Consider the following 23239-nt stretch of genomic DNA (forward strand, 5'->3'; position numbering starts at 1 on the left):
TGAAATGACAAGCAGGCGGACCTGCTCGGCTGCCGGTCCCCTGCGCTGCCCTGATCTTTTGCCTCTGTCACCTCGTGCTCCTCTGGGCCTCACGCTGAGCTGCCTCTGAGCTCTCCGTTTCGGAATTTGCAACCTTCGATGATGGTCAGCACGAAGGTGCTTCTGTGGCTGTGGTCCTCAACTCGGGTCCTGTCTTCTCTGCACGATTTTCTGTCCCTGGGCCTCAGTTTCCTCCCGGGTCACGCCTAATTTCCTCCAGTCACAGGAGACTTGTAACGCTTAGATAGCTGAAGTTCCTTCGGTGCTTTAGGGGGCTTAAACAAAAGATGCTTTCAAGGCTTGGGTGCTTATTTCTGTTACTTTTTGAACTGTGCTGTTCACTTTTTTTTTTTTTCTTCTTCTTCTAAAAGCCGTTCCTTTTTCCGTCCTATTCCAGCGAAACGGTGCCACTTTACCACATTGCTTCCTCCCGTCCTCTCCTGAAAGCTCTCTTAGCCATGCAGCCCTCCCGGTTTGGGGTTGTTGGGGTGCGAAGGGATCACGGTGAGACACCAAGGGCGCTTTCTCTTTCTGCAGCCTCCATCAGCGGGGACACGGGAGTGATCCACGTGGTTGAGAAGGAGGAGGACCTCAACTGGGTTCTTGCTGATGGCCCCCACCCACCCTACATGATATTGCTGGACGGGAACCTTTTCAACAGGTCAGCACTTCTTATCTTCCCCAGGCGTGCCCACAAGACCGATGGGGGGCCCTAATTTGGGGACGAGCAGTCTGATTTTTTCAAGTGAGAGATGGCAAAATCAGCCCTGACTGCGCTGCTCCAAAGCACAGTGAGGGTGGACGGTGTACGTTTTGGCTGCGTTTTACTGCCTGGAATTATTTCTTCATAAATAGATAGTTTGGTTGTTGTTAGAGCTCTGCACTGTGCATTTTCTTACGCCACGTTCATTGCTGTAGCTGTGCCTGAAGTTCGTTAAACAAGGCGGCTAACGTTTGTCGCGTCTCCTGGGCAGAGCAGGAAAGAAGGGGTTGAAATGTTCTGTTTGTCGCCATTTTATGTGCTTCAGAGGAGACGAGCAGGAAGGAACGCGTTGATTATTCTGATCATAAGCGTAACCACGTGCTTGTGTCGTATGTCAGCAATGGCATTTCTTGGACTGTAACCCTTCGTTAGCGAATTCACAGTTTCATTCCTTTCTCTGCTCCAGGAAGGTACTGATGCAGCTGAAGGGAACCTCCCGAGTGTCAGGCCTTGCCGTGTCCATTGCCAAACCTAACCCTCCCCAGGGGTTCTCTCCTGGTTTGAAGTGCCCCAATGACGGGTTTGGTAAGGAAATGTGAAGTCTTTTTTTCTTGCTGGGAGGAGGAGGAGGAGGAGGAGTTCCTTTCCGTTGTAAGGTCAAAGCAAGAACTGTCAAGGCCACATGAAATTGTAGCTTCGCTTTCGTGTCAAAATTGTGCCCGAGCTAACGTGCTCGATAATTCCTTTTGAAGTAACTGGTCTGATCTGGAATCTCATCAGTTCTGAGCAAGGGCTGGGACTGATGTTTGGGGGAAGACTGTTGGATAAGCTGGCTAAAACAGTGTTAAGTCACTGAAGTGGTAAGCCTGGCCAAGGTTTGCTGCAACATCTTTTTCTTTCAGGCGTGAAACTTGTCCTTTTTCCCCGCCTGCTCATTAAAGCTTCCATTTCTGTAGATTGCGTGGAGCATGTGTTAACCTCTCTTTTTGGGCCAGTTACTTTTTTCATTCCATTCTGCCTCCCTGAATTCGCCGGGAGGTTTCAGTTAGGTTTTCATTTCGCTGTTTATTTCATGCAGCGAGTTTGCTATCTTTCAGTTTGTGGGGAGAAGCTACCTTCTGTGGTTTGCACAAAACTTCCTTCTCGGCCGTGAAGGGTGCCGCGTAAACTCCTGAGATACGAGTGGTGTGCTGGCATTTGTTGTCTCTCTGCCTTCGTGTCGTTTGCGCAGGATCTAGGTGTTAAAACAATTGGCACGTTATGGATGCCTTAGGGGTACTTCCAGCACGTGATGGGCTCAGAAAACGCTGGTTTGTGTGTTCCTCCTTTTGAAGTGTAATGTTGCTCTGTGTGCCTCCTCCGCTCTCTCAGCATGTGATAAATGCTCGCCGAGTGCTCCTGCCAGCCGCCTGGCATGTGATGGCTTTGAGCACGCACGCTTCTTATTCTCCCTGCGCGGCACGGCGCTCGGTCTCTGCCACTCTGCCGCATGCAGTGACCAGCTCCATCTCTCTAAGCTTTGTCAGCTGGTGTCCCTAGCCCGTAATGGTGCTCATTCGGTATCTGCTGCTATTCTCCCAGCAGGCCCTACCTTTCCCGCAGGCTGTTATCCTCTCACAGGCTCAGATTTGCCCATTTCTTTCTGTTTCCAGGTGTCTATTCCAAAGATTACGGCCCTCAATATGCACACTGCAATACGACTGTGTGGAATCCTGTGGGGAGTGGGCTTTCATATGAGGATTTTGACTTCCCGATTTTTCTGCTTGAAGATGCCAACGAGACTCAAGTTATTAAGCAGGTACTTAACTTCTTCAACGAGTGGGAGAGGGGAACTGCCACCCAGCTCAGGAAGGGGGGCAGAAGTTGAGGTAACTCAGCTTAGATGTCAAAACCTACAGGAAAAACGTATGGTCCAATTTTATAGGCAGCACACCACGCTATTAGAGAAACGCTAAGTTTTGTGATAATTTTTATTTCTGTCCAGTGTTATCAAGACCATAATGTCCCTCGTGATGGATCTGGCCCTGAGTACCCTCTGTGTGCCATGCAGCTTTTTTCCCACATGCATGCTGTCACCAGCACTGTTACATGCATGAGACGCAACTCCATCCAAAACACGTTCAGCATTAACCCAGGTGAGCAGATTCGTCTCTCCTTGTCTTGATAAGTCTGGTGGTAAAAATCCTAGCGAAATACAGTTTTGCAAAAGAGAGAAGATTATAAAGTTTCCTCAAAGGCTTGCTTCCCGGCTGAGCCTTTTCAAAATAAACAATTCAAGTGGTAAGGAATTTGGGGGTATGTTTGCCATCGGTTTGGAAAATACGTAGAGATGCTGGCTGAGAAAGACGCCTAATACCTGCTACATAGATCATCGAGAATGGCTCTGATATTACTACTACATTAGGCTGTGTGTACCTGAATGGAAATCCTGCTCCTGGTGAATGTTTTGTCGGTGACTTCCCTGGAGCCAAGACTTTCCCCCAGCTGGGCACAAGTTTGCCCTTGTGATAGGACCGCTGGTGAGCTTCAGCCGACCAGAAAGATCACTTCTCACTTATCTCTGCTGTAATCTCAGCTCAAGCAATGTTGTTTCTGCTTCCTAGAGACCGTATGTGATCCGCTTCTTGATTACAATGTGTGGAGCACCTTGCAACCTATCAATTCCTCTGGAAAAGTCGATCGCGAGCAGGAAGTTATCATTGTCGCTACACGAGTAGGTATCTCCTTAATATTGCTTTGCAGAGAGGGTGGCTGGAAGGATTCTGGGAAGATACGAGCTTTGAGTCTAATGAGAATATACTCCCCTTATATATTTTCATTTCTTCCCATGTTCCAGACCTTTTAGATTTGACTGGCTATTGCGGTTCTACTGGTAGGAGCCTTTTAGTTGGTGGGTTTGCGTATTGTTTCAAGAAAAGGACATGTGGGTTTTGTTTCTGTCTGTATTACTACGTGAGACTTTTTTCAGCATTTTTCTCGGGGATGGGAAGTCTTTATGGAACCAGACGAGTAGAAATAATTAGGGTGTGTGACATGCTTTCCTAAAATACTTCACATGCTTGAAACATGTTGAAGAGGGAGAGAGAGCATGGTTCGCTTGCCTATATCGATGGGAGCGAATGAATCACATGGAGATTTTGGTGTGTGTCAAGCAGTGAGTCAACGTCAGAGCTGAGAAAGAAGTTCACTTCCCTGTCTAGCAGTCTGTTTTACAATCATTTTCCGCCCTCCAGAGATACGAGTTCAAAACTCCATTTTGTGACCAGCACGGAGGCACACGCTGCATGTTGGTGCTAACAGTGAAACTGCAGCACACCTGATAGCGTTAGTTTTCAGGTCAGGGCTGAGGGGTGTTGGCAGTGCTCGGAGGCCTCAGGACTGCAAAAATTACTCATCTGGTATTTGAAGTTCCATTAGGCAGGGTGCTTTGGTTCTTCCCTTATCAGTAGGGTGAGTGGGATAAGAGAGGGGTGACAGATTTGCTTTCCCAGTGCAGTATTCGTCTGTCTGTTTGCAAAATTCTTATGCCTGCTGTTCGTGCTTACAGATTGACAGCCATTCCTTCTTCTGGAACATTGCACCCGGGGCAGAGAGTGCCGTCTCCTCTTTTGTGACCCACTTGGCTGCTGCTGAAGCTCTTCATAAAGCGTCAGATGTTCATTTGCTACAAAGAAATATAATGTTCACCTTCTTCCAAGGGGTAAGAGCAGCAGCATCGTCACTCCACCATTTGGCTTGTTCCAAGACAGCAAACCAGCCCTCAGCTCCCTGCAAATGAACTTTTTCCTAGTCTTTGTGCAGTCGTTTATCTGCATCCCCACACCATAGTTCTCTCTGCTCCCCCAGTGAGAACAGGATCTTAATTGCACTGGGATAACGACAGCAGATGGGGCTTCCAGTGGGGCAGCCCATGTTCTGCCCCACCGTTCATTCTGGTCTAATAACTCAAACTTTGCTTTCCCTCCTGTCTCTTCCCAGTGTTCCTCTCTGTCTGTCTGTTCTCTGCCTCCCTGCCCCGTTCAGGATGAATTGCAATGGCTAGGCTTTAAATCCTGAAATGAAGCCCAGAAAAAGCTAGATTAAAAATATATGTGTTGACAGCAGCGAAATGTAGTTCACTTCTGAGAGCCCAGCACTGGAGCTGGCAGCTGTGGAAAAGCAGAACAAGCTTGTGGAGGAGGGAGTGATGGCCAACAGCTGATGTTCCCCTGAAGGCATCTACATTGATGGCTTCTTTTGTGCGGCTTTGTGAAACTGGCTCCCACAGCCCCATGCTGTGGCCATGTGATTCCCTTCATTCACCCTCCCCAGCACATACATCCCTAGTCAGAATTTCCCTGGGGAGGCCAGCATACAGCACGATGGAATGGACATTCTCTGTCGTGCTCCCAGGATGTAAGAGGAGTGATAAGACTTGGCTGTAAATTAGTCAAGAGGAAAGTCTGGTGGCTGGCTGACTTCGCTGTCCTTTTCTGTCACGGAAATTCTCTTCTTCAGGGCATCTATTCATGCCCAAGCAAAGCTCAGCCTCTTGCAGTTCTCTTGACAAACTCGTTTCTGTCATCTTGCCTTCAATCCCGCTTTTTCCGGAGAAACAGATACCCCTCCTTTTGGGAGAGCTTCATGTCTTTAACTCCTGGAACGGAGGATTGCCCTCTTCCCTGACCTCCTATTCTGCTCTCCCGAAAACGAAGAGGAAGGTGTGTGCCAGAGTGGAGGGTGGAGTAACGTCCCTCTGCTGTTACTCACTTGCAGTACCTTGCGACTTGTAGGTGCTCACATAAGCTGACTTTGTGCCTTTCTTGCTTGTGGAATCCAATAGCTGTCCCCTGAGTTTTTGCTGTTTGCCTTCATTTTTGTCCTTTGCCACGTCCCTGCCTGCAATACCTTTGTCCCTGGATCCAGGCACAATGTAATAGTTCCTTTGGTGCGTGCAAGGCTACGCAGACCTTCAGAAATACTTGGTGCAGTAGCTGGCCCTTGAATTCTTGGTTTTTTTCCACCTCAGCTTCTCAAATGGTGCTGCTGGTTGTGCCAGGCAGCTATCCACGCGGTTCATGTGTGATTTATTTTTTTTCTTTTGCAGGAGACCTTTGATTATATTGGCAGTTCACGAATGGTGTATGATATGGAAAAAGACAAGTTTCCTCTCCGTTTGGACAACATTCATTCATTTGTGGAGTTGAATCAGGTGAGAGAGAAGTTAGGGGACCTTTTTATTCCTTATTTTTCTGTGATAATTTAGCTGTAGTTTTCCTAGCCAGCCTTCTACTACTTCTGTTGTTTTTTTTCCTCATCTGGCCTTCCCTGCTCCAGAAGATTCAGTGCTGTCCTAGTATGTGCTTAAGATGGTGTTTTGTTGTATTTTTCCCTTGCAGGTGGCTCTAAGGAACGGCTCCGTTTTATGGATGCATACAGACCCCGTCTCTTGGATGAATGAATCTGTTCAAACACAGGTGATTGAAAGCAATCTGTAGTTGCTCACCTACCCAAAATGCTGTGGGATCTTTGGCATGCTACAAATGATGAGGATGTTAAACTTCCCAGAGAAATTGCACATCCAAACGAAGAGCGGAACAGTGCTGTTTTCTCTTCTCGTTTCCAGGTTAGAAACCTGCTCGATATTCTGCGTAATAGCAGCGTGGGAGCAAATGTAACTTTGCAGGAAGCTGGATATTCGCAGCCTCTTCCTCCATCTTCCTTCCAGCGCTTCCTTCGGGCCCGGCACATCCCCGGAGTGGTCCTAACTGACCACCAGGCTGCCTTCCAGAACAGGTACTCCTCCGAGGTGGACAGCACAGGCTGGCCCTTGGCCAAAGGCAGCAGAGCCAGCAGAGGGCAGCCCGAGCTCCTGCAACTCCTCTGCCGGGAGCGTGCTGCCGAACATACATGTAGAGCGGCAGTCCGGGGGGAGCGGAGGAGCAAACGTGTGCCATGTAATTGAACAAGCGCAACATAATTATTCTGACAACCGAAAGAAATCCAGTTTTGTACAGAAAATGTTCCCCACAGCTGGCTGGGAGCCAGAGGTGAGCAAATGGCAACTGAGCGTGCCTAAGCCTCATCTGTTCTTCCAGAAGCTAGCTGCCTTTTTTTTTTTTTAATATAGCTTTCTGTTTGGGATGGCAGAAAGCCCCAGGCATTGGAAAAGGGCACTTTGGTTCACCCTACATGACCCTAATACAGCGTGTTCCGTGGGGATCCCCTGTTCCTCTTCAACTTTGGAAATGGGGATGTAGGGTAGAGGACAGACATCCCCTTTTCACTTTCTCTTTTTGCCTTCCCCTTCATCCAAACTCTTCAAATTGTCTCATTGCCTTCATCTTCTACCGTTCCTTACTGTTACCGAGAATCTGGGGCATAATAAGGGGGAAGTAGCTTCCCTTTTTTCCCTTTCAGCTCTGTCTGCGCTGCTTTGAAGGTGCAGGAAAAGCTGAGGTGAAGGAAAGCACGCCTCCTGGGTGCGTGACCATCTTCAGACTGGGGGGATCAGTCCCACGTTGTCTGGGAATATCAGATGCGTAGCCCATGCAGTGGGCTTTCAGCCCAATTCCCAGTGCAGCTGTGTGTACTACAGACACTTGGGTGTAAATCTCTCGTAGAGTTCACTTGGAATTCTTCACTGCCTTCAAGATAAGGCATTAATAAAATCCACTAGCATGATGTGCGTTAAAAGCTCTCTTCCCATGAGACCTTCTGCATGGGTTGTCCTTGCCTCAGTTTCTCTACCCATTTAATAGATTGGGCAGTTGCCCACTGGAAAGCTAATCACAGCTTGTAAATTGCTTGGAGATCCTCAGATGGGAGAAGCTGTGGAAGGGCCAAGTTAATTATAAAGCCTCATTAAATGGTTTAAGGAGCGTGTGGCAGGGCAGTGCTTTGGCAGGGCTATATCTCTGCTCCCAGGAGACTGCTCCCACTGTTTGCTTTAGGCACACTCTGAATTGAATTCCATGCCCTGTGGTTTCTTTCTGCCCCTCCCCAACCTCTGTTTGCCTTCTTCTTTTCAGATACTACCAGAGCATGTACGACACTCCAGAGAACATCCGGATGCAATACCCCGAGGGGCTTAGCCCCGAGGAGACCTTGGAATATGTCACAGACACAGCCAAGGTTCCTACTCCGCATTTTCTTTAGCTGCTGTATCTGGGATGGGTGGGGCTTTGGGCAGATCGCAAGTGGGATCACGGGGAGAGGGGGAAAGCCGTTTTCAAAGAAGGCAGAAAGAAATGAGAGTACTTGGTACAGTTACAACGGCAAAAGGCACTCAGATGCTAGCACGATGTAAGCATTTCGATGGATGTGTAGGTTCTGGCTTGCTCTTCCTTGTTTTGCTGTGTCTGCCTATCTTGATTAACACCGAGCGCTCTTCCTTTGCAGTCCCTGGCAGAAGTTGCCACAGTGGTCGCCCGTGCTCTCTACCGGCTTGCAGGGGGAGCCAACAACACCTCTGCTATTCAGGCAGATCCAAAAACGGTACGAGCAGATGGAATTGTGTCCCTGGCATCTATGATGAGCCCTCACGTACTTCCCTTCTGTCTCTGTTTATGTGTGTTTACACAGCATGCTGTCCTGTCTGTCTCCGTGAGGGCTTTGCATCTCCCCCATTCTCCCGTTCCCCACCACGGCTGAATGAAAAACTTTTCACCCTTCTCTAGTTCCTTGCCTCTCAAGGCAGACATTAAGCTCCATGAGCCTTCTGCAAACAGAGCTCCTTTATCCTTGTTCCACAAAGCAGAAGAGGAAACAGGTGAAATGGCAATCAGTGCCACAGGGATCAGCTAAGGAGTCAACAGATGTGGAATCAAACCCAGCTTTCACAGCTCAGCCCTGTATCATATAAAGTTGTGACTCCTTTCCTGTGCTCTTGGTCCCTGGAGTGGAAAACATCCACCAGCCAAATAATCTTGAGAGGTGTAGCTATTAAGATGCTTTGCTCTCTCTTCTTTGTATAAACCAATTTCCATCTCTTTCCAGGTCACTCGAATGCTTTATGGGTTTCTGATTAAAATGAACAATTCCTGGTTTCAGTCCATCATTAAGCCTGACCTAAAAGGGATTCTTGGTAAGAGCAACACAGGGAAGAACGTGGGGATGGGTTTGACCCCATATGTTACCTGGCAGCTTTCTAAAGCTCCACAGTAACGCTGTCTGCTTCTGGCAATCTCCCCGTCAATCCCATTTCTCTGACTGTTCCAGGTGATGTTCCCCAGCACTACGTCGCTGTTTCCAGCCCTGTGAACACCACCTATCTTGTGCACTATGTTCTGGCCAACCTCACGGGCACTGTTGTTAACCTCACCAAGGAAGAGTGTTTGAACCCTGATAAAACACCAAACGCTGAGAAAGAAGTAAGTGCCGTCAGAGTGGGGTGGGACAAGAACACATCTGTTGTCTAGTTTGCCGGTTTTCTGCTTTTGAGGGAAGCTGGTTAGGAATGCTTTCTACTTCCCATAATCACACGTGGGAGAATTCATTCAACTCCTTCAATAAGGAAGCATTTTGAAGCCCAGGGGCAGAGGAGGATTGTGTGAAAGGATCCCCTTGCAGTGAGAACCCTCAGTAAAACCCTCTACCTCCTTCCAAAGAGAGGCAAGATTCCAGAACAAGGGCACAGTCTGGTTATTTGCTCGTGCTCTGCTGGGTCTTACTGCCCTGTTTTCGTTGCAGCTGTATGATTATGCCTGGGTGCAGGGTTCTCTGGACCCTAACTCGACAACACGAGTCCCCTACTGTGTTCGGTCAACTGTTCACCTAAGCAAAGCGCTCTCTCCTGCCTTTGAGCTGAGGCAGTGGGGATCTACAGAGTATTCCACGTGGACAGAGAGTCGGTGGAAGGAGATCCGCGCCCGGATATTTCTGGTAGCCAGCAAGGAGCTAGAGGTGAGTTTGTGCTTGTGTGAAAAAGAAAGAGGAAAAAAATGTGACGAGGCCAAATCCAAAGGTCTTTGAATAATATCTGACAGCTGGAGAAACAGTTCAGAGTTTGTTAGATCGCGTGCTGTTATCGTAGGTGAGCTTCCCAGTTAAGAAGCCAGGCTCTGGGCCTTGCAAATGGGATAACCAAGAGTGTATCGCTGGTGATAACCCTGCCACCTCCAGCCATTTGGGGGGTAATAACCTAGTCGCTGAGGCTGAGACAGAACGGAATAATCAAGAATCCCGTGAGCAGGCTGAGGTCTGTGAATAAAAGATTCAAGTGACAGGAGTCTTAACCTTCTCCCCATGTACAGGAGGCCAGACCAGTGAATCGGGCTGTTGGGGTGGCTTGCCCGCTGTGCAGCCCAGACCTGCCTTGCTGCTGTTTGAATCCCCTCGTGCCAGCACAGAAATAACCTTTGTAAAAGCCTTCACAAGTGAGAGCTGTTGCTGGTTCAGTGTCTCAGATTGGAAGCAGCCTTTAGCTGGGTGTGATGCAGCTGAAGTGCCAGCAAAATACGTGTTAAGTGCGCGGTCCCTTTGGGCCTGGCTGCCCTCTGGTTAGCTGTTAATGAAGTTGTGCGCCCTGCCAAGACAGCTCCAGAGCCTTCTTGTCATCATTTCCAGCGGTAAGCCACCCAAAGGCCATGCAAGCCCAGGCAATTGTTGCATCTTTCTGATGGTTATTTGCACTATGAGTCACTTATTTGTGTGGCACTGGACCTTTTTAGCTCTGTCAGGCAAGCACAATGCCCTGCCCGTGTCTCTTGCCCTGTGTCACAACCTGGTGGGTAGTGGTACCCTTGAGGTGCACGTTTTGAGCCCAGCCATCCCTGAAGTGCTGATGGAAAACGTTGTGGGAGCTGTAGCAGCACAGGAGTGCCTGGCCAGTGGATGGAGGCTGTTCTGTGATAACCAGGGGAAATTGGGAGCAATAGTCCTACGTGCAAGAAGGGTTGACAGCAAGGAACCCAGTGAGGCCTTAGACTGGTCAGGCACTTAAGCTTCAGGAAACACGATGAGCAGGAGGTAATCTCAGTTATGCAAAGGTTATTGACAGATGTTGATTCTGCCAGCAGCTGTGCTTGTTGAAGGCATTTACAGTTCCTTACCGGGGGATGTGACAGTTCATTCAGGAGTAGCCAAAGCGTCCCATTAAATGCTTGCTAAAATTCTTTGCAAACTACGTGGACTACTCCAGTGACTTTGACACGTGATATATTCTCCTTTATCAGTCATATAGCTTTCCTGCCTTTTCTCTTAAACATCTGTGTGCGCTGTTGATAACTGCAGAGAAAGCTGATCTGAGCCTGCTTGGCAGTCACTGTTCCTTTTGTCTAAGACTGTAAGGTCCTCAGGGTTTGTTTTTATTTTCATGTGCCTAGTGCCTGAGGAGTGAGAGCTGGTCTCTGTGACAGAGACCCCACCGGGTACAAATTCTGTGAGATGCTGCAGGTCTGTCTTTGTTACGACGACGCTAAGTATTTCTCATCCCTCCCTAGATAATCACTTTGGTTGTGGGCATTGCCATTCTGGTCTTCTCCCTCCTCGCCACGCATTTTATCAACGCCAAAGCGGATGTACTTTTTAGCATCCCTCGGGACCCTGGGGCTGTGGCTTACTGAAGACGCTCTCAGGGGTTGAGAAGTCTTAGTCCTTGGATTGCAATTGTCAAAGAAGAAACTACACTGGAATGCCCCTCTCTCTGGATAGGGACACAAATGGTTCGCTCCAGAGCTTCCACGCTCGAGTTCTGGGGACTGAGCCCCAACACGTAAGAGACTTTCCCAGAAAACTGTGCCGACCAAGCCCAAAACAAATCGTGACTGAGAAGTTCCCAAAGCCTTTTGTTTTTAATTTGTCCTTACATCTGAGCAACTTGAGGTGATTGGTCCTGAATGCCACCGAGACGACAACGTGATGGATATGTTCCCTAAAGGAGGGCAAGGGTGGAAAGGGTAAAAGTGTTTTCTCTGGGATGTGTGTGGACCAGCAGATTTCCGTGGTGTCTGAAAGCATGGGTTGCCTGTTCATGTCCAACAGTTGCTGTGAATCTGTATATATACTACAATGCAGGGAGGGCAAGGTGTGTTTAACAGATGATTAGATGTAAAATGTCCTTTTTTTAATGGTGCAATATTTTCTGGGTTTTGTATATATATAAATAGTTCCGTTTAATTAAAAAAAAAAAATCTCCGCTTACAAATTAACCCATTGCCTGCATTGTCTTCAGTTGCTGCCAAAAGGACCAAAACTGCTGGGTGCTGCAATGTGTTTTGATCTTGGGAGGAACAGCGTTTGTCTGATATGGTTTTTGACTCTCAAAATTCTTTCTACAACTGGATGAACGAAAGCCACGGTGCCCTCTGACAGGACAGGGAGTTAACTCACCACTGCTCAGACCGTAAGCTCTCCAAGGCAGGGATGGCTGGACACTCCATACAGCGCCTTGATCTTGATCTCTAGGTGCTGGTATAATAAATATCTTTTCTAAATTGCATGCTCACACACTTTGTTCCCTTTGATGGTATTGCTTAGCACGCAGCAAGACCGGACTCTGAGGGCCAGCAGTCACGACTGACCAGGCTCTCAGATATTCCCAGTTGTTCACCTGTTCTTCGGCAGTCTCGATTCAGAGATGCGATAGTGCTGTTGTCCAAAGCGAGGAGCTCAAAAACAGGTAGAGAGGATTAATCACAGAAATCAGAGCTGACTAGCACTAAAGCAGGCATCGTTTTCCCTTCCCTGGAGGACCATGCAGCCTTATTGTGTTTAAGTCTTTTCTCAACTAGACATAAACTCTGGAGTTTTAAAGTAATTCAGGCCTTGTACTTTCGGTGCTTCCCTGAGGGGAGACTTTTTCCACTTGCTAATACATCTTACTATCAGGAAACTGTTCCTGATACTTGGTGGAATGTTTCTGTGCCTGATTTATTTTCATTTCTTCTAGCAATTCCGAAGAAACTCATATCTCAGTTTAAACTGAGATATCTTTTCTTTATAATAAGGATTTTCATGGCCTCTAACTCTTAATCTTTGGGCAGAAAATATCGGTTCCCTCAAATTATCCAAGTAGACTATTTCTGTGCTTGAAAGTGCTTTAGTTGAGAAAGAGGACCACAAAACAGCATGTGATCTGACAATTTTTTTAAATATATTTTTCCCTTCATAAGGTAAGTTTATTATATTTTCTTTATGTATCAAAATGCAAATGCGTAGTTCTGGGTGCAGCAGTGCCATGTGAAGAGGTGGTGGGGTGAGAGATGGCTAATCAGCAAAGTGGGTCTATATACACAAGGTTCTTGATAATTTTAAAATTATAAATGTTTCTTTAACATACTTCCCTCTCTCTCTCTCTCCTTTCAAATCTAGGTTCTTTGCTTGGGGCTTTTTTTTTCCTGAAGGCTTCTGGTTGGAATTATTATTTTTTTCCCCTCTCCTTGCTCATTTTCCCCGTACAGACAGACATAAGCCCTTTTACCACTCCCAGCCCCATTTTCCACTCCCAGCTTTTTGTTCAGAGCCGCTCTCTGGCGAGGCGAACAAACAGCTGCCTCCGTTGTCTGTGCCTACGCCGCTCCTCGGATGGCCAACAGGTCTCCCCTGTGGACAGTGCAATGAGCAACCCTCCTATCAGTGGCTGACAAGAGGAAGGGAGAAGCAAGGGGGCTAGGCTGGCAGGCGCAGCAGCAGACACACATTTTTCCTACCGCTGCCAATGCTGGAGAACACCAAAAGTCTTCGCTTGACTCTCAGCCCAAAATTTACCCTGAGCCGGGGATTTGCGTGTCCTTCAAACTCCTGGTGCCAGCAGTGTCGCTGAGCGGAGGGGTAGGAGGAGAGGCGGTAGCCGTCGGTGTTTCCAGCCCTCCTCATTGTTTTTTGCCATGGTCAGTAAATTCATTTTGCTCAGCTGGCTTTTGATGATCAGGCTTGCGCTGCTCGGATCTGAGCCTTCCCTCCTCTGGGGAATTGGGCCTGAGTGTAGGATGAAAGGGGGTGGGGAAGAAATAGGATTGCTGGATTCATCTGGGAAGTAAATGAGCTACAGGAGTGAGTCAGTCTCCCCGTGTTTCTCTTCCCTGTCCTTCCCCTCGCAGTGCCCGTTCTCATTGGTGACACAAACTCAGCTCCTGGCCTCTTTGACAGGGGCGAGGGGATGCTCTTGAGACCTCGAGGTGAACAGTACTTGAAATACAAAGATGTTTTGTTGAAGTAGAGCTAATGTTGGTGAAAGGAGCTGCTTTGTGTGTCGTGGAGAATGAAATCGCATTTTATACAGAAACAGCACCATGCAAAAAGGTCTTACGTTCACCTGCATCCCTCTCCAGATCATAAATGGGGCAAGCCGGGAGGAATTGGGATCTCTGACCTGTTCAGTCATTTATTCTCACTCCTGATCTTCAAACAAAGAGCTGACAGTGGATTTGGGAGTGCTCATTCCCCTCCGCTGGGACCGGGAAGGCCTTTGCTGCTTTTGTGTATGGCTACTAAACCGCTGCCCCGTAGGGAATTGCTGTCTGCTGGTTTAAGCCCGGAGACAGTGTCTTAGCCCTGAAAAGACTCACTCTTAAGCCATCCTTTCCATGCCTTCATTTTGAGCGCAGTTATCCGCAGTAGATGCATTTTCCCACTTTAAAAATGAAACAGCCCTGACCCCCTGTTTATCTTCCTTTATAATGTACGGTAGCAGCCTTTGGTTTGGGGCTGGGTTGCACATCTCTAGTTCCTCCTGCCCACCCTGATGTAACAGCAGCTGTCCTCAGCTGCACGAACCTTAAAGTTGATAACTCCCCCGATACGCTTGTCTCCATCACTCCTGAGATTATGTGCATTAATTAGAGCATCCCTAATGCTAATAAGCAATGGGGAATAAGTGTGTTCTCAGGACGCGGAAAGTAGTTTGAGCGTTGCCTTAAATGTAGATTTTTCTTTGCAACAGCGACAAAATTACTGAGTTTTGAGGTGCAACTGCGTGTGTTTTGGTGGGTGCTGGCTGAACCAGGTGGAGTCGAGGTGGCAGCCTTTTCCAGGCAGCGATGGCAGAAGAGCCACCCTTTCCCACTCCCCCTTTCGTGCTGGCTGCTGTGCTTCAGACGGCTGCGCAGGGCGACAGCGCAAAGCTGGCGGTGTGGCCTTCTTTGAGGTGGGCTGATGCAAGCAAGATAATGCCCCTTGTTCAAAGCCTGCTTTCTGTGATAATTAGATAAGTTTGCATGGGAAATTATGCAAAGCATATGGAAAGCAAACAACTTGTCCGGTCATCTTTTGAAGCGAAGGCTTTGAGCTGCCTCTTGGTCTAGGGAAGGGAGCAAACACCGCGTGTCTGCTGTAGCTGGTCCAGGAGGACACAGTCCAGTGGGGAAATGATTCACAGGAACACTCTAGAAATAGCTGTTTTCTAGCCTTGACAGACTTCTTCTAGCAAATGACTTACGATACTCTCCCAGCTGACTAGCAGAGCCAGCAGAGGGGACAAAAGCTCACTCCGGTGCAGCTGCTGCATACCAATCAAGTTCAGGTACTGGGGAAAACGCTTTCTTCTGCCTCTCAGACTGGCTTGTTGCTCCAAAGCACGAGGACTTGACTTTCTTCCAGTACTACATTTTGAGGTTGTTTTACATCATTCCTGGTCTAACCTGTTCTTCCTGCTGCTTATAGATGCTGGGTAGCTTTGAGTTCTGTCCAAGCACTTGGCATCCTTGGCATTTTTTAGGCACTGAGTTCAGCAGGTCACTTATTCTGCTGGTTTACTGGGATGGGGAGTCTGCAAGCTCACTCCTTTGCTCAACGCTTGACCAAAGGAACGGGAGAAAAAGGAGAAAGCAGCTGAGCAGCCCAAGAGCAAATTCACCCTCAAGGGATGGAGCCTGGGAGAAGCAAGTTCTGCGGCCTTCTGCCAGGGGAAAAAGAAGTGATGCAACTTCTAGCAAGTGTTGCCGAACTGCTCTTCAAAATAAACAGGCTGACGCCAGTGAGGGCTGGGGCAGCTGCTCCCAGGGGCAATCTCCTGTCTGCACCTTGCGCTCTTCTGTTGAAGGTGAAGGCTGCAGCTCTGCGCCTCTTCCGTCCCATCTCCTCCCTGCGTCCAGCCCTGGCGAGCCTGGTGGTGGCAGAACAGCCCTGGAGAAGACGGAGGACACTGGAACCAGCTTTCCTCTTGTGCTTGGAGAGGAGCGATTTGCTGCCTGTCGTTCTGCTACAAAGTGCTGAGCCTGGAACAGAAATGCAGGCAGCTCTGCCTTGCTTTTCTCCTGCCAGTCCTCGACTGTCCTCCAAAATCTACTTCGTCCCTTTGCCTTGCCCAGCTCAGAAGTCCTGTCCTTACTGATATCCCCCCACAGACTCTCCGTGCAACTCCAACGCTGCCTCTGGTACCGAGATTGGTCGATTAATCCGGGCAGTAATCTGAAGAAACTCTCCCCACACCACCTCCAGCTACATCAAAGCCTAGGCTAGGTTTTTTTGGGCAGCCCCTCGCTCCTCTTGCTGAGGAGGGCAGCTGGCACATGCCGTCTCTGCCGCAGAGCCCCCAGGCATCTTGCTGAGACACTCCCCCGCCACGCACACACACAATCTGCAAGCATCAATTTCCTCTCCTCTCTCCCCACGCAACTCTACCAGGGATTTCTGCACAAAAAGAAGATGCCACTGACTCTCTTGACCTCTGAACTCAGCTGCCTCCCAGGAGGCAGAGGGCTGGGGCTGAGCCCAGAGAGGAGGGTTTGCAGCTGCCCTTGTGCCCGGAGGGGGGAGACATATGGGGGTGACAGTCAATGAGACAAGGAGAAAGGAGAGGAAATGTGTGTTTTCTTAGCGCCCGGCCTCCCAGCTCCTGGGAACTTTATGGCTCTGGAATATTAAGAGGCAGGAAAGTTAATTAATACCCAGAACAAAGCCAGGGCTGTTTGGCTTCTGGGAGAAGGAAGTAGTGGAGACAGGAAGAAAAAAATCGGTGTCTTCCCAAATAATTTTTCTATGTTTTATCAGCAGCTAAAATAGAGGTGAAGCTGATCTGAGGATGAAGGGTTTGTTTTTTGGGGACCAAAGAAAGGCTTTCTGACAAAGGGCAGGAAAGTTTGCTCTGGTGGGAGATGAGTGAGCTGTAGGAAAGCTACCGGTGCCTTATTCAAGCTGGGGACTGAACCTGGGACTTTGCAGAGAACCGTTCATGGTATCATTCTCTCCATCACTTCTCCAGGAAGTCACCATTTCTCTTACTTGAGCTGAAACTTCTGCTCTCCACGTTGCGTCCTTCCTCTCCAGGCTGCCCAGCTTCTGCCGCCTCTCCTCTTCCCAGCACTGGAGCCCAGCATCTGCGCTTTGGGCACCAGCGGCTGCTGCTGGCCAGTGTCGAGCTCCCCGCAGATGGCCCTGCTGGGGTTGTCATTCCCCCCTTTGCTTGCCCATGATGGGCAGCATTGCAGTGGGGTTGGGTTCAGCTCCCAGTTCAGCTATTGCCAGCTTTGACACCTTGCTCAGCATTTAGAGACACCGAGGCATTGTTCTACGCACTGCTTTGAGGTGTATTTGGGCAGCCAGACTCTGTTTTCACAAGTGACAGTTGCTTATGTGGAGACTAGTGAAGGGAGAGCATTTAGCCTTAACTCCCAGATAAATAGGTAGGGAAAATCTGCCACCCACTTGCTTCGTGAACAAGTTCTACCTCTCTGCCTGCCTTTGAAGTTGCTCCAGATCTCTCTGGAGTGGGCCTGAGCCCATCCTTTGCCTACACAGACTGGTCCGTGGACCACTAAAGCGGCTGTGGATGTAACGGAGCCTTTGTGCGATGCTGCTGTCTAAAGGACACATCCGGGTCTGCTAAGGAATCGTTTCGGTTACAAGAAGCCAACCTGGGAAAGCGTTTGCTTGGACAAAAATAAGCAGGTGGGAAATGCAAACCAGAAACCTCTGTCTGCACATCCCTCACCCCCTTTGTGCAAGGATCACGGGGTGCTGTATGATGGTGGGGGGGCTGCCTGTCCTGGGCCAGGACACTCCGATGTGATGGTGGAGTCAGGTGCGCAGCCTGATCTGGCTCTAAAGCTGGAGGAAACTGATGCAAAGAGACTGCACGGTCTTTTTTCCTGAGTCAATGAAAGCTGTAAGAGAACCCAGGGGTCCTGTGTCGCTGCCTCGTGTTCTATCCAGCAGCCTGAAGTTGCTCTCCAGGGCTCCTGCTGCCACAGTGGTTGACAACTGTTTTCTGTGTTGTACTCACGAGCAGCAGTGAGTCCAGCTGAAGGAGCAAAGGCAGCTTAGCTCAGGACAACCATCGCAGCAAGCGGAGGTCGTTGGCTGGTGCCCAGCAGGCATCTGAGTCTAACGTGTTTAAAATTGGGGTCTGAATACTGCAAATAGCAGTGCGGTTATTGCCAGGCTGGATCATGCCCAGGGTCCATATCTGCTGTTGCCCTCGTCTCCGACAGAGACCAGCAACTGCTGCTATTGGGAAAGGCACGAAAGAACCTGGAGTGACCCCGCATCCCAGCTGTGCAAGACCCGGGCACCTGATCGCCATGCTCAGTACCGTCGAAGCAGTCCACCCCAACTCTGCTCAGCCTCGTCCTCTCTCTGTGTGCAGCAAGAAGACCCAGTCAAATTTTCCTACTGCAAGCCTGTGCCTCTGTCTGTCTGTCTGTCCATCGACCAGCCAGTTGCGTGCATTCCTGGAGAAAAATGCTGGGGCTAGAGGAAATGTGAGGTAGTTTGGAGGGATGGTGTTAGGAGGAGATGATGGTGCTAGGAGGAGATTTTGCCACCACCTCCCGTTTAGCGACTCAAGCTTGCTCCTTCACAGCCTGCCCTGTGCTCCTGGGGCCCTGTCCTTTTATCTCCGTGCTTTGTCCAGCCTCTTTCACCTGCCTGTCCAGCCCGTGCGTGGTGCAATTACTCGGAGGAAGCAGAGGATGAGGCAGGGATGGAGGATGCTGCTTAGGACCTACAGCTCTCTGCTACCCAGGTGATCTTTCCCCAGCGCCAGCACAGCTCTAGCAGCGAGGTTTCTGGGGCTAATCAAGATCGACATACAAACAGAGCAGCATCTCTGCATCTCGCAGCCAGCAGAAAGGGAGAAGCAGATGGGCTAGAGGAGGCAGGGAGCTGCTGCTAAATGGATTGATGGAGAGGCCTTTAAGAGAGATGGATTGGAGAGGGAGCCGCTGGAGGAAAGGGCCGGGGCGGCCACGCTGCGAATGGGGCAGGGGCCCAGGGAGATGATGGGAAGGGAGAAAGGCCTGCAGATAACAGATGGATGGACACAAAGACTGGAAGGGAAGAGAGGGACAGATGGACAGGCAATAGAGAGAGTCAGGAGAAGAGAGGGATCTGAACGTAATTAGATTGGATCCGATTATGACAGACTCGATTAGAGCAATATTATGATCAGGAGCTTCTGTCGCTATTTGGCTTTTAGGGGGGAACAAAGCCAGAGAGCACGTGTGGAAGGGGGACAAGCAGAGGCGAAGGGAGCTGGGAAGGATGAAAGGAAAGGGGCTCCTTGTGAAAGCTGTCAGTGGTGGTGGTGACAGATTGTCTAGTTATCGAGCACCGGGGCCGTCTGTCACCGACCGCTCACAAAACCTGCACTCAATAAAAGCCAGGGAGACAAAGGCGAGGAGAGGAGAGGGGCTATCGGAGCCGAGAGCTTCTGTCACGAGCCAGGCAAGCGTGCCCAGGGCGTGGGGTGTGCTGTGCAGAGCAGGGCCCTGCTGTTATTAGCTGGGCGCATGCACAAGGAAACACGGGGGTGCGCACAAACGTGTGCTGAGAGGTGCTGGGCCGTGCCCTGCCACCTACCCACACTCACACGTGCCCTGCAGCCCACGTTTACACACTCACTTGTGCACACACAGCTCGCACGGACAACCTGCGTGCACCTGCAGTTGTGTGCTCTACCACGCTCAGCCAAAAAAGGTTTTGAGCCCGGTGTTGCGAGGGCGGCATCACCCCGAGCGATGGCTCGTGCGCTGCCCGGGTGTTCCTGGGCTGCTGCTTCCCACCGACTGCCCGCGAGGTGGCCGGAGCATCGCCCGGCAGTGTCACGGGGTGGTCGGCGAGGCCGTGCACCGGCTGCACGGAGCAGCCCGAGCCCCGCAGCCAGGCCGGCTGCAGCAGTTGGTTGTAACGGAGCGCTGCAGCCCAGCCCTGATGGAGACGGCAGCTGCAGCCTCTACGACCCGCGCGTGTGCACACCTGGAAGAAGGGAAACGGCACCAAACTGTCACCACAGGTGCTGGAGGACCTCTTCTGCAGGGGATGGCCCAAAAACAGCGGAGAAGGCTTTGCTGGGAGTGAGCAGCTGGGTCATGGCGGGAACACGGGGGAGCTCAGCAGAGCTCTCTGAGTTTTGTTCTGCAGAGGGTCCTTGCTGGACGGACGGGACGTGGTCCCACCATGTGCGTGAAGATGCCAGTCCTCGGGGGCAGAAGTGGTCATGTCCCGGCAGCGATGCTCTTTCCAGCATCCGTGAGTCGTGGCAGGGATCTCCCTCGCGCTCTCCCACCCATCGCTGGGGCGTGCAGCCCCTCTCTGTATAAAAGTCCTCAAAACTCTGGCTGGGTCTGCTCCAGCAGCCCAAGGGTTAAAGCTGCCTGTTTTCCCTGACAAGCAGAGGCCAGCGTGGTCCCCGGTGGCTTTGTACAATATGTCGCCTCATCTCCTGCCAAATGCTGCCTCTTGGAGCCTCTTTTCATACCTCGCCGTGCCCTCCCTGCACGCAGGCGGGAGGCCGGGAGCGGCATCCCCCCGCGGGGGTCCCCGGCCGTGCCTCCTCCCGCAGCTCATCCCCAAAAACCCCTGGCTCGAGGTGGGCAAATCCTCGAGGGCTCCGTCCCCTGGGGTGGGAGCGCCACGACGGACCCACCTCGACCTCACCCTCGCAGGTCACGGCGAAGCTAGCGAGAGGTTTTTGAACGTTGGCCGCGCTCCCGCCGCCATTCACCAGCTTCGTTTGCCGCTTGAATGCCGTGTTGAAAGGGAGGCCCAGGAATTCGGAGGGAAGGAGGGCTTTCTGCAGGCTCCGGCTTGTGGGCTCCTGCGATTAAGAAACCTGGTTGGTTTTGGTGAGGGATACCAGTTTCTGCCAGTCAGGAAGTTGGGAAATTGAGAAGGGAAGAACAAAGCCAAAGGGTCTCTTGTTCTCCCTCCCCCGGATCTCATCAGTTTTTGGCCAGCCTTAGGATACCTGAAGCTCCCAAGTTCTTGCTGAGGAGGCAGAGAAGGAGGCAGCAGCCAAACTCCCGGGGACCACAGCTGCTCACGTGGGCTCTGAGCAAGGGAAGGTCGCAGCCGAGGGGGGAACTTCGGCTTGGATAGCAGGAGAAAGGTCTCGAGTTTCTCGCTGTGCCGTCACCCTCCCACGAGACCCGTGGCCATGGCTTCATCTTGGCGCGGCGGGGAGGCGCGGCCCCGCCGGTGCTCATCTCGCCCCCCACGAGCCCCTGCGAGCACGAGGGCTGCGTCCTGCCCGCAGGCACATCTCGCGGACGAGGAGCGGCCGAGCTGAGGGACGTCCCCAGGTGAAGTCCTCCCTCCCGGCAGCGAAGGGGCCTTTGCGATCTCAGCTCTTACCTGCGGAAGGAGGAAGGCTGGGAGGCAGCTGAGGGCAGAGTTAAGGTGACGGCAGGCTGGGACGGGGACCGTCTGCTGTGCTTGTGTCACTGGGGCCACACAGAGGGCTGTCCTGGCTGATGTCCCCCACCTCGGGGCTGAGCCGGGCAGCCTGCGTCCTTTGCAGGGGGAGGATGGATCTGCCTGAGCCTGGAGAGAAAAACTTGAGTGGGGGCCTGCTGAAAGGAGCAGGAACCTGCCCGCTCGCCTGGACGCTGCGGTGGCCACGAGGCCGGCACAGCCTGGGCCTGGCGTCCCTGCGGGGAGGCTCCAGCAGCCAGCTTCGCTCCTTCCCTCCCCTCCTCCCCGAGCCCAGCCCGGCAGGATGCCCGGAGCAGCCCAGCATCAGCTGCAGAGAGAGGTGGGGCCCTGCTGGCGTCCTGGCAGGGGGAGAGGAGCTGGCCCTGGGGGTGGGCAGGCGAGACGGAGCAGAGGAGGGAGCAAGAAATAAATGCGAACAGCCCATCGGGCTCTCGGGGGAGACGGGGGCCCAGGCGGAGCGCTGCCGCGCGTGCGGAGAGAGGAGGGGGACGCAGGGGGATGTGGGGCTGGTGAGTGGTGCCCGTGCCCGTGGACGTGCGTGTGCTGCTCGTTTTCGCATGCAAGAGGAGTGATTTGTGCGTGTCGTGTGTGAGAAGCGTGCGTGGGGCAGGCGTGTGCTGGATGCGTGATGTGCGTTGCATCCAGTGCCTTCTCCAGGCGTGCTGCGCCTCGCGCGCGCGTTCGTCTCGGGGCGGATGTGGCTACTGCCACGAGCTCATTAGGCAAATATTGTTTTATAATCGGTGCCATAGCAATGGTGAGGCAGGCTCCTCGCTGCCACCTGAGCCCTCTGCCTCGTCCACCGCACGCCCTGCAAACTCCGAGACCATCTGCTGATCCGTGCCACGGGCTGGAGCCTGCCCAGGTGCTGATGCCCATCACCTGGGCTTCGCCCGCCGTGCAGGGAGGGGAAGCAGCCCCCGGGGACTGGGAGTGGGGCAAGAATCCAGCACCTGGGGGAGGGACGGAGGGGGTGACGGCAGGATGCTCCAGCAAGCAAACTGCAGGGAGGTCTGGGAGGATGCACACAAGTACGTATGTATGTGTGGGACGGGGGATGCACGGGTTTCCGAGCCAGGAGTTTACTGGTAATGGAGACAAACTAGAGCAGATTTTTTCAAGACGGAGTTTAATGCAAGAATCTTAAATCTAGGAAGGGTGAGAGGCAGAGACGGTTTAACCCACAAAAGAGATCATTGCTTTGTGGTTGGCAGTGCTTCAGAGCAGTACCCATGTGTTCTGGGTACCTCTTCCTTTCACTTTCTTTTTCTCTCCTCACCAAACTTTACTCCAGGTGAATTTCACAGCAGCTCACAGGCAGCACCTACGGGACAGTTGCTGCTGCTGCTGCTGGAGCCTGTCTGGGAGAGGCTCCCAGTGGTCCAGGCACCCACGGGTGCTCACCTGCCCCACGCGCAGACCCACGGCCGGCTGATGCCCGCTCCTGGCTGCTTGCACGCGGACACACGTGCGTGCCAGCAGTGCACGGACACGCAGCCCGCCTCGCACATGCACCCACGCCGCGGCGGGGAGAGCCGCGCCGTTGGTCCCGCTGCTTCTGCAGCCGCCTCTCCTCGTCCCACCCCGGCGCAGAGCCTCGCCTGCCCATCGCTCTCTTGCCACGCTCACTCCCCATCTCTCCATTTCTCCTTTATGAAATATGCATGGAGAACAGATGTCGCCTTCTCCCGGAGCACCCCCACCCTCCTCCCTCCCTCCCTCCCAGCCCACCACCTCCATCCACCCTCCAGGACCACATCCAACCTCCACCTCCCTCCTCTCCCGGGGGCTCCAACCTCCCGCACAGCCAATGGCATCCCCCTCTCTTGGCTTTAATATTTATGAGGGGGGGAGCACCGGAGCGGCCAATGAGGCTGCCGGGGTCGGACCCGGCGTGCGAGGCTGGGGTGTATATATAGCGTGCGG

The 23239-nt window shown here is 51.7% G+C and overlaps 1 protein-coding gene across 1 annotated transcript in view; it reads left to right on the forward strand.

Moving 5' to 3' along the window:
- The window catches only part of NCSTN (nicastrin), a 13184-nt gene extending 1840 nt beyond the window's left edge, over nt 1-11344 (forward strand). The window contains exons 3-17 of the mRNA XM_035567321.2: nt 577-700; nt 1209-1327; nt 2395-2540; nt 2727-2877; nt 3346-3455; nt 4290-4442; nt 5829-5933; nt 6121-6198; nt 6348-6517; nt 7753-7855; nt 8123-8218; nt 8720-8807; nt 8942-9093; nt 9413-9625; nt 11164-11344. Coding sequence (XP_035423214.1) covers nt 577-700; nt 1209-1327; nt 2395-2540; nt 2727-2877; nt 3346-3455; nt 4290-4442; nt 5829-5933; nt 6121-6198; nt 6348-6517; nt 7753-7855; nt 8123-8218; nt 8720-8807; nt 8942-9093; nt 9413-9625; nt 11164-11286 — 1931 coding nt within the window. The 3' untranslated portion in view covers nt 11287-11344. The remainder of the gene's footprint in view (nt 1-576; nt 701-1208; nt 1328-2394; nt 2541-2726; nt 2878-3345; nt 3456-4289; nt 4443-5828; nt 5934-6120; nt 6199-6347; nt 6518-7752; nt 7856-8122; nt 8219-8719; nt 8808-8941; nt 9094-9412; nt 9626-11163) is intronic.
- Nucleotides 11345-23239: the final 11895 nt, after the last annotated feature.

Source organism: Cygnus atratus, chromosome 28 (genome assembly GCF_013377495.2).
Source record: "Cygnus atratus isolate AKBS03 ecotype Queensland, Australia chromosome 28, CAtr_DNAZoo_HiC_assembly, whole genome shotgun sequence".
NCBI lineage: Eukaryota > Metazoa > Chordata > Aves > Anseriformes > Anatidae > Cygnus > Cygnus atratus.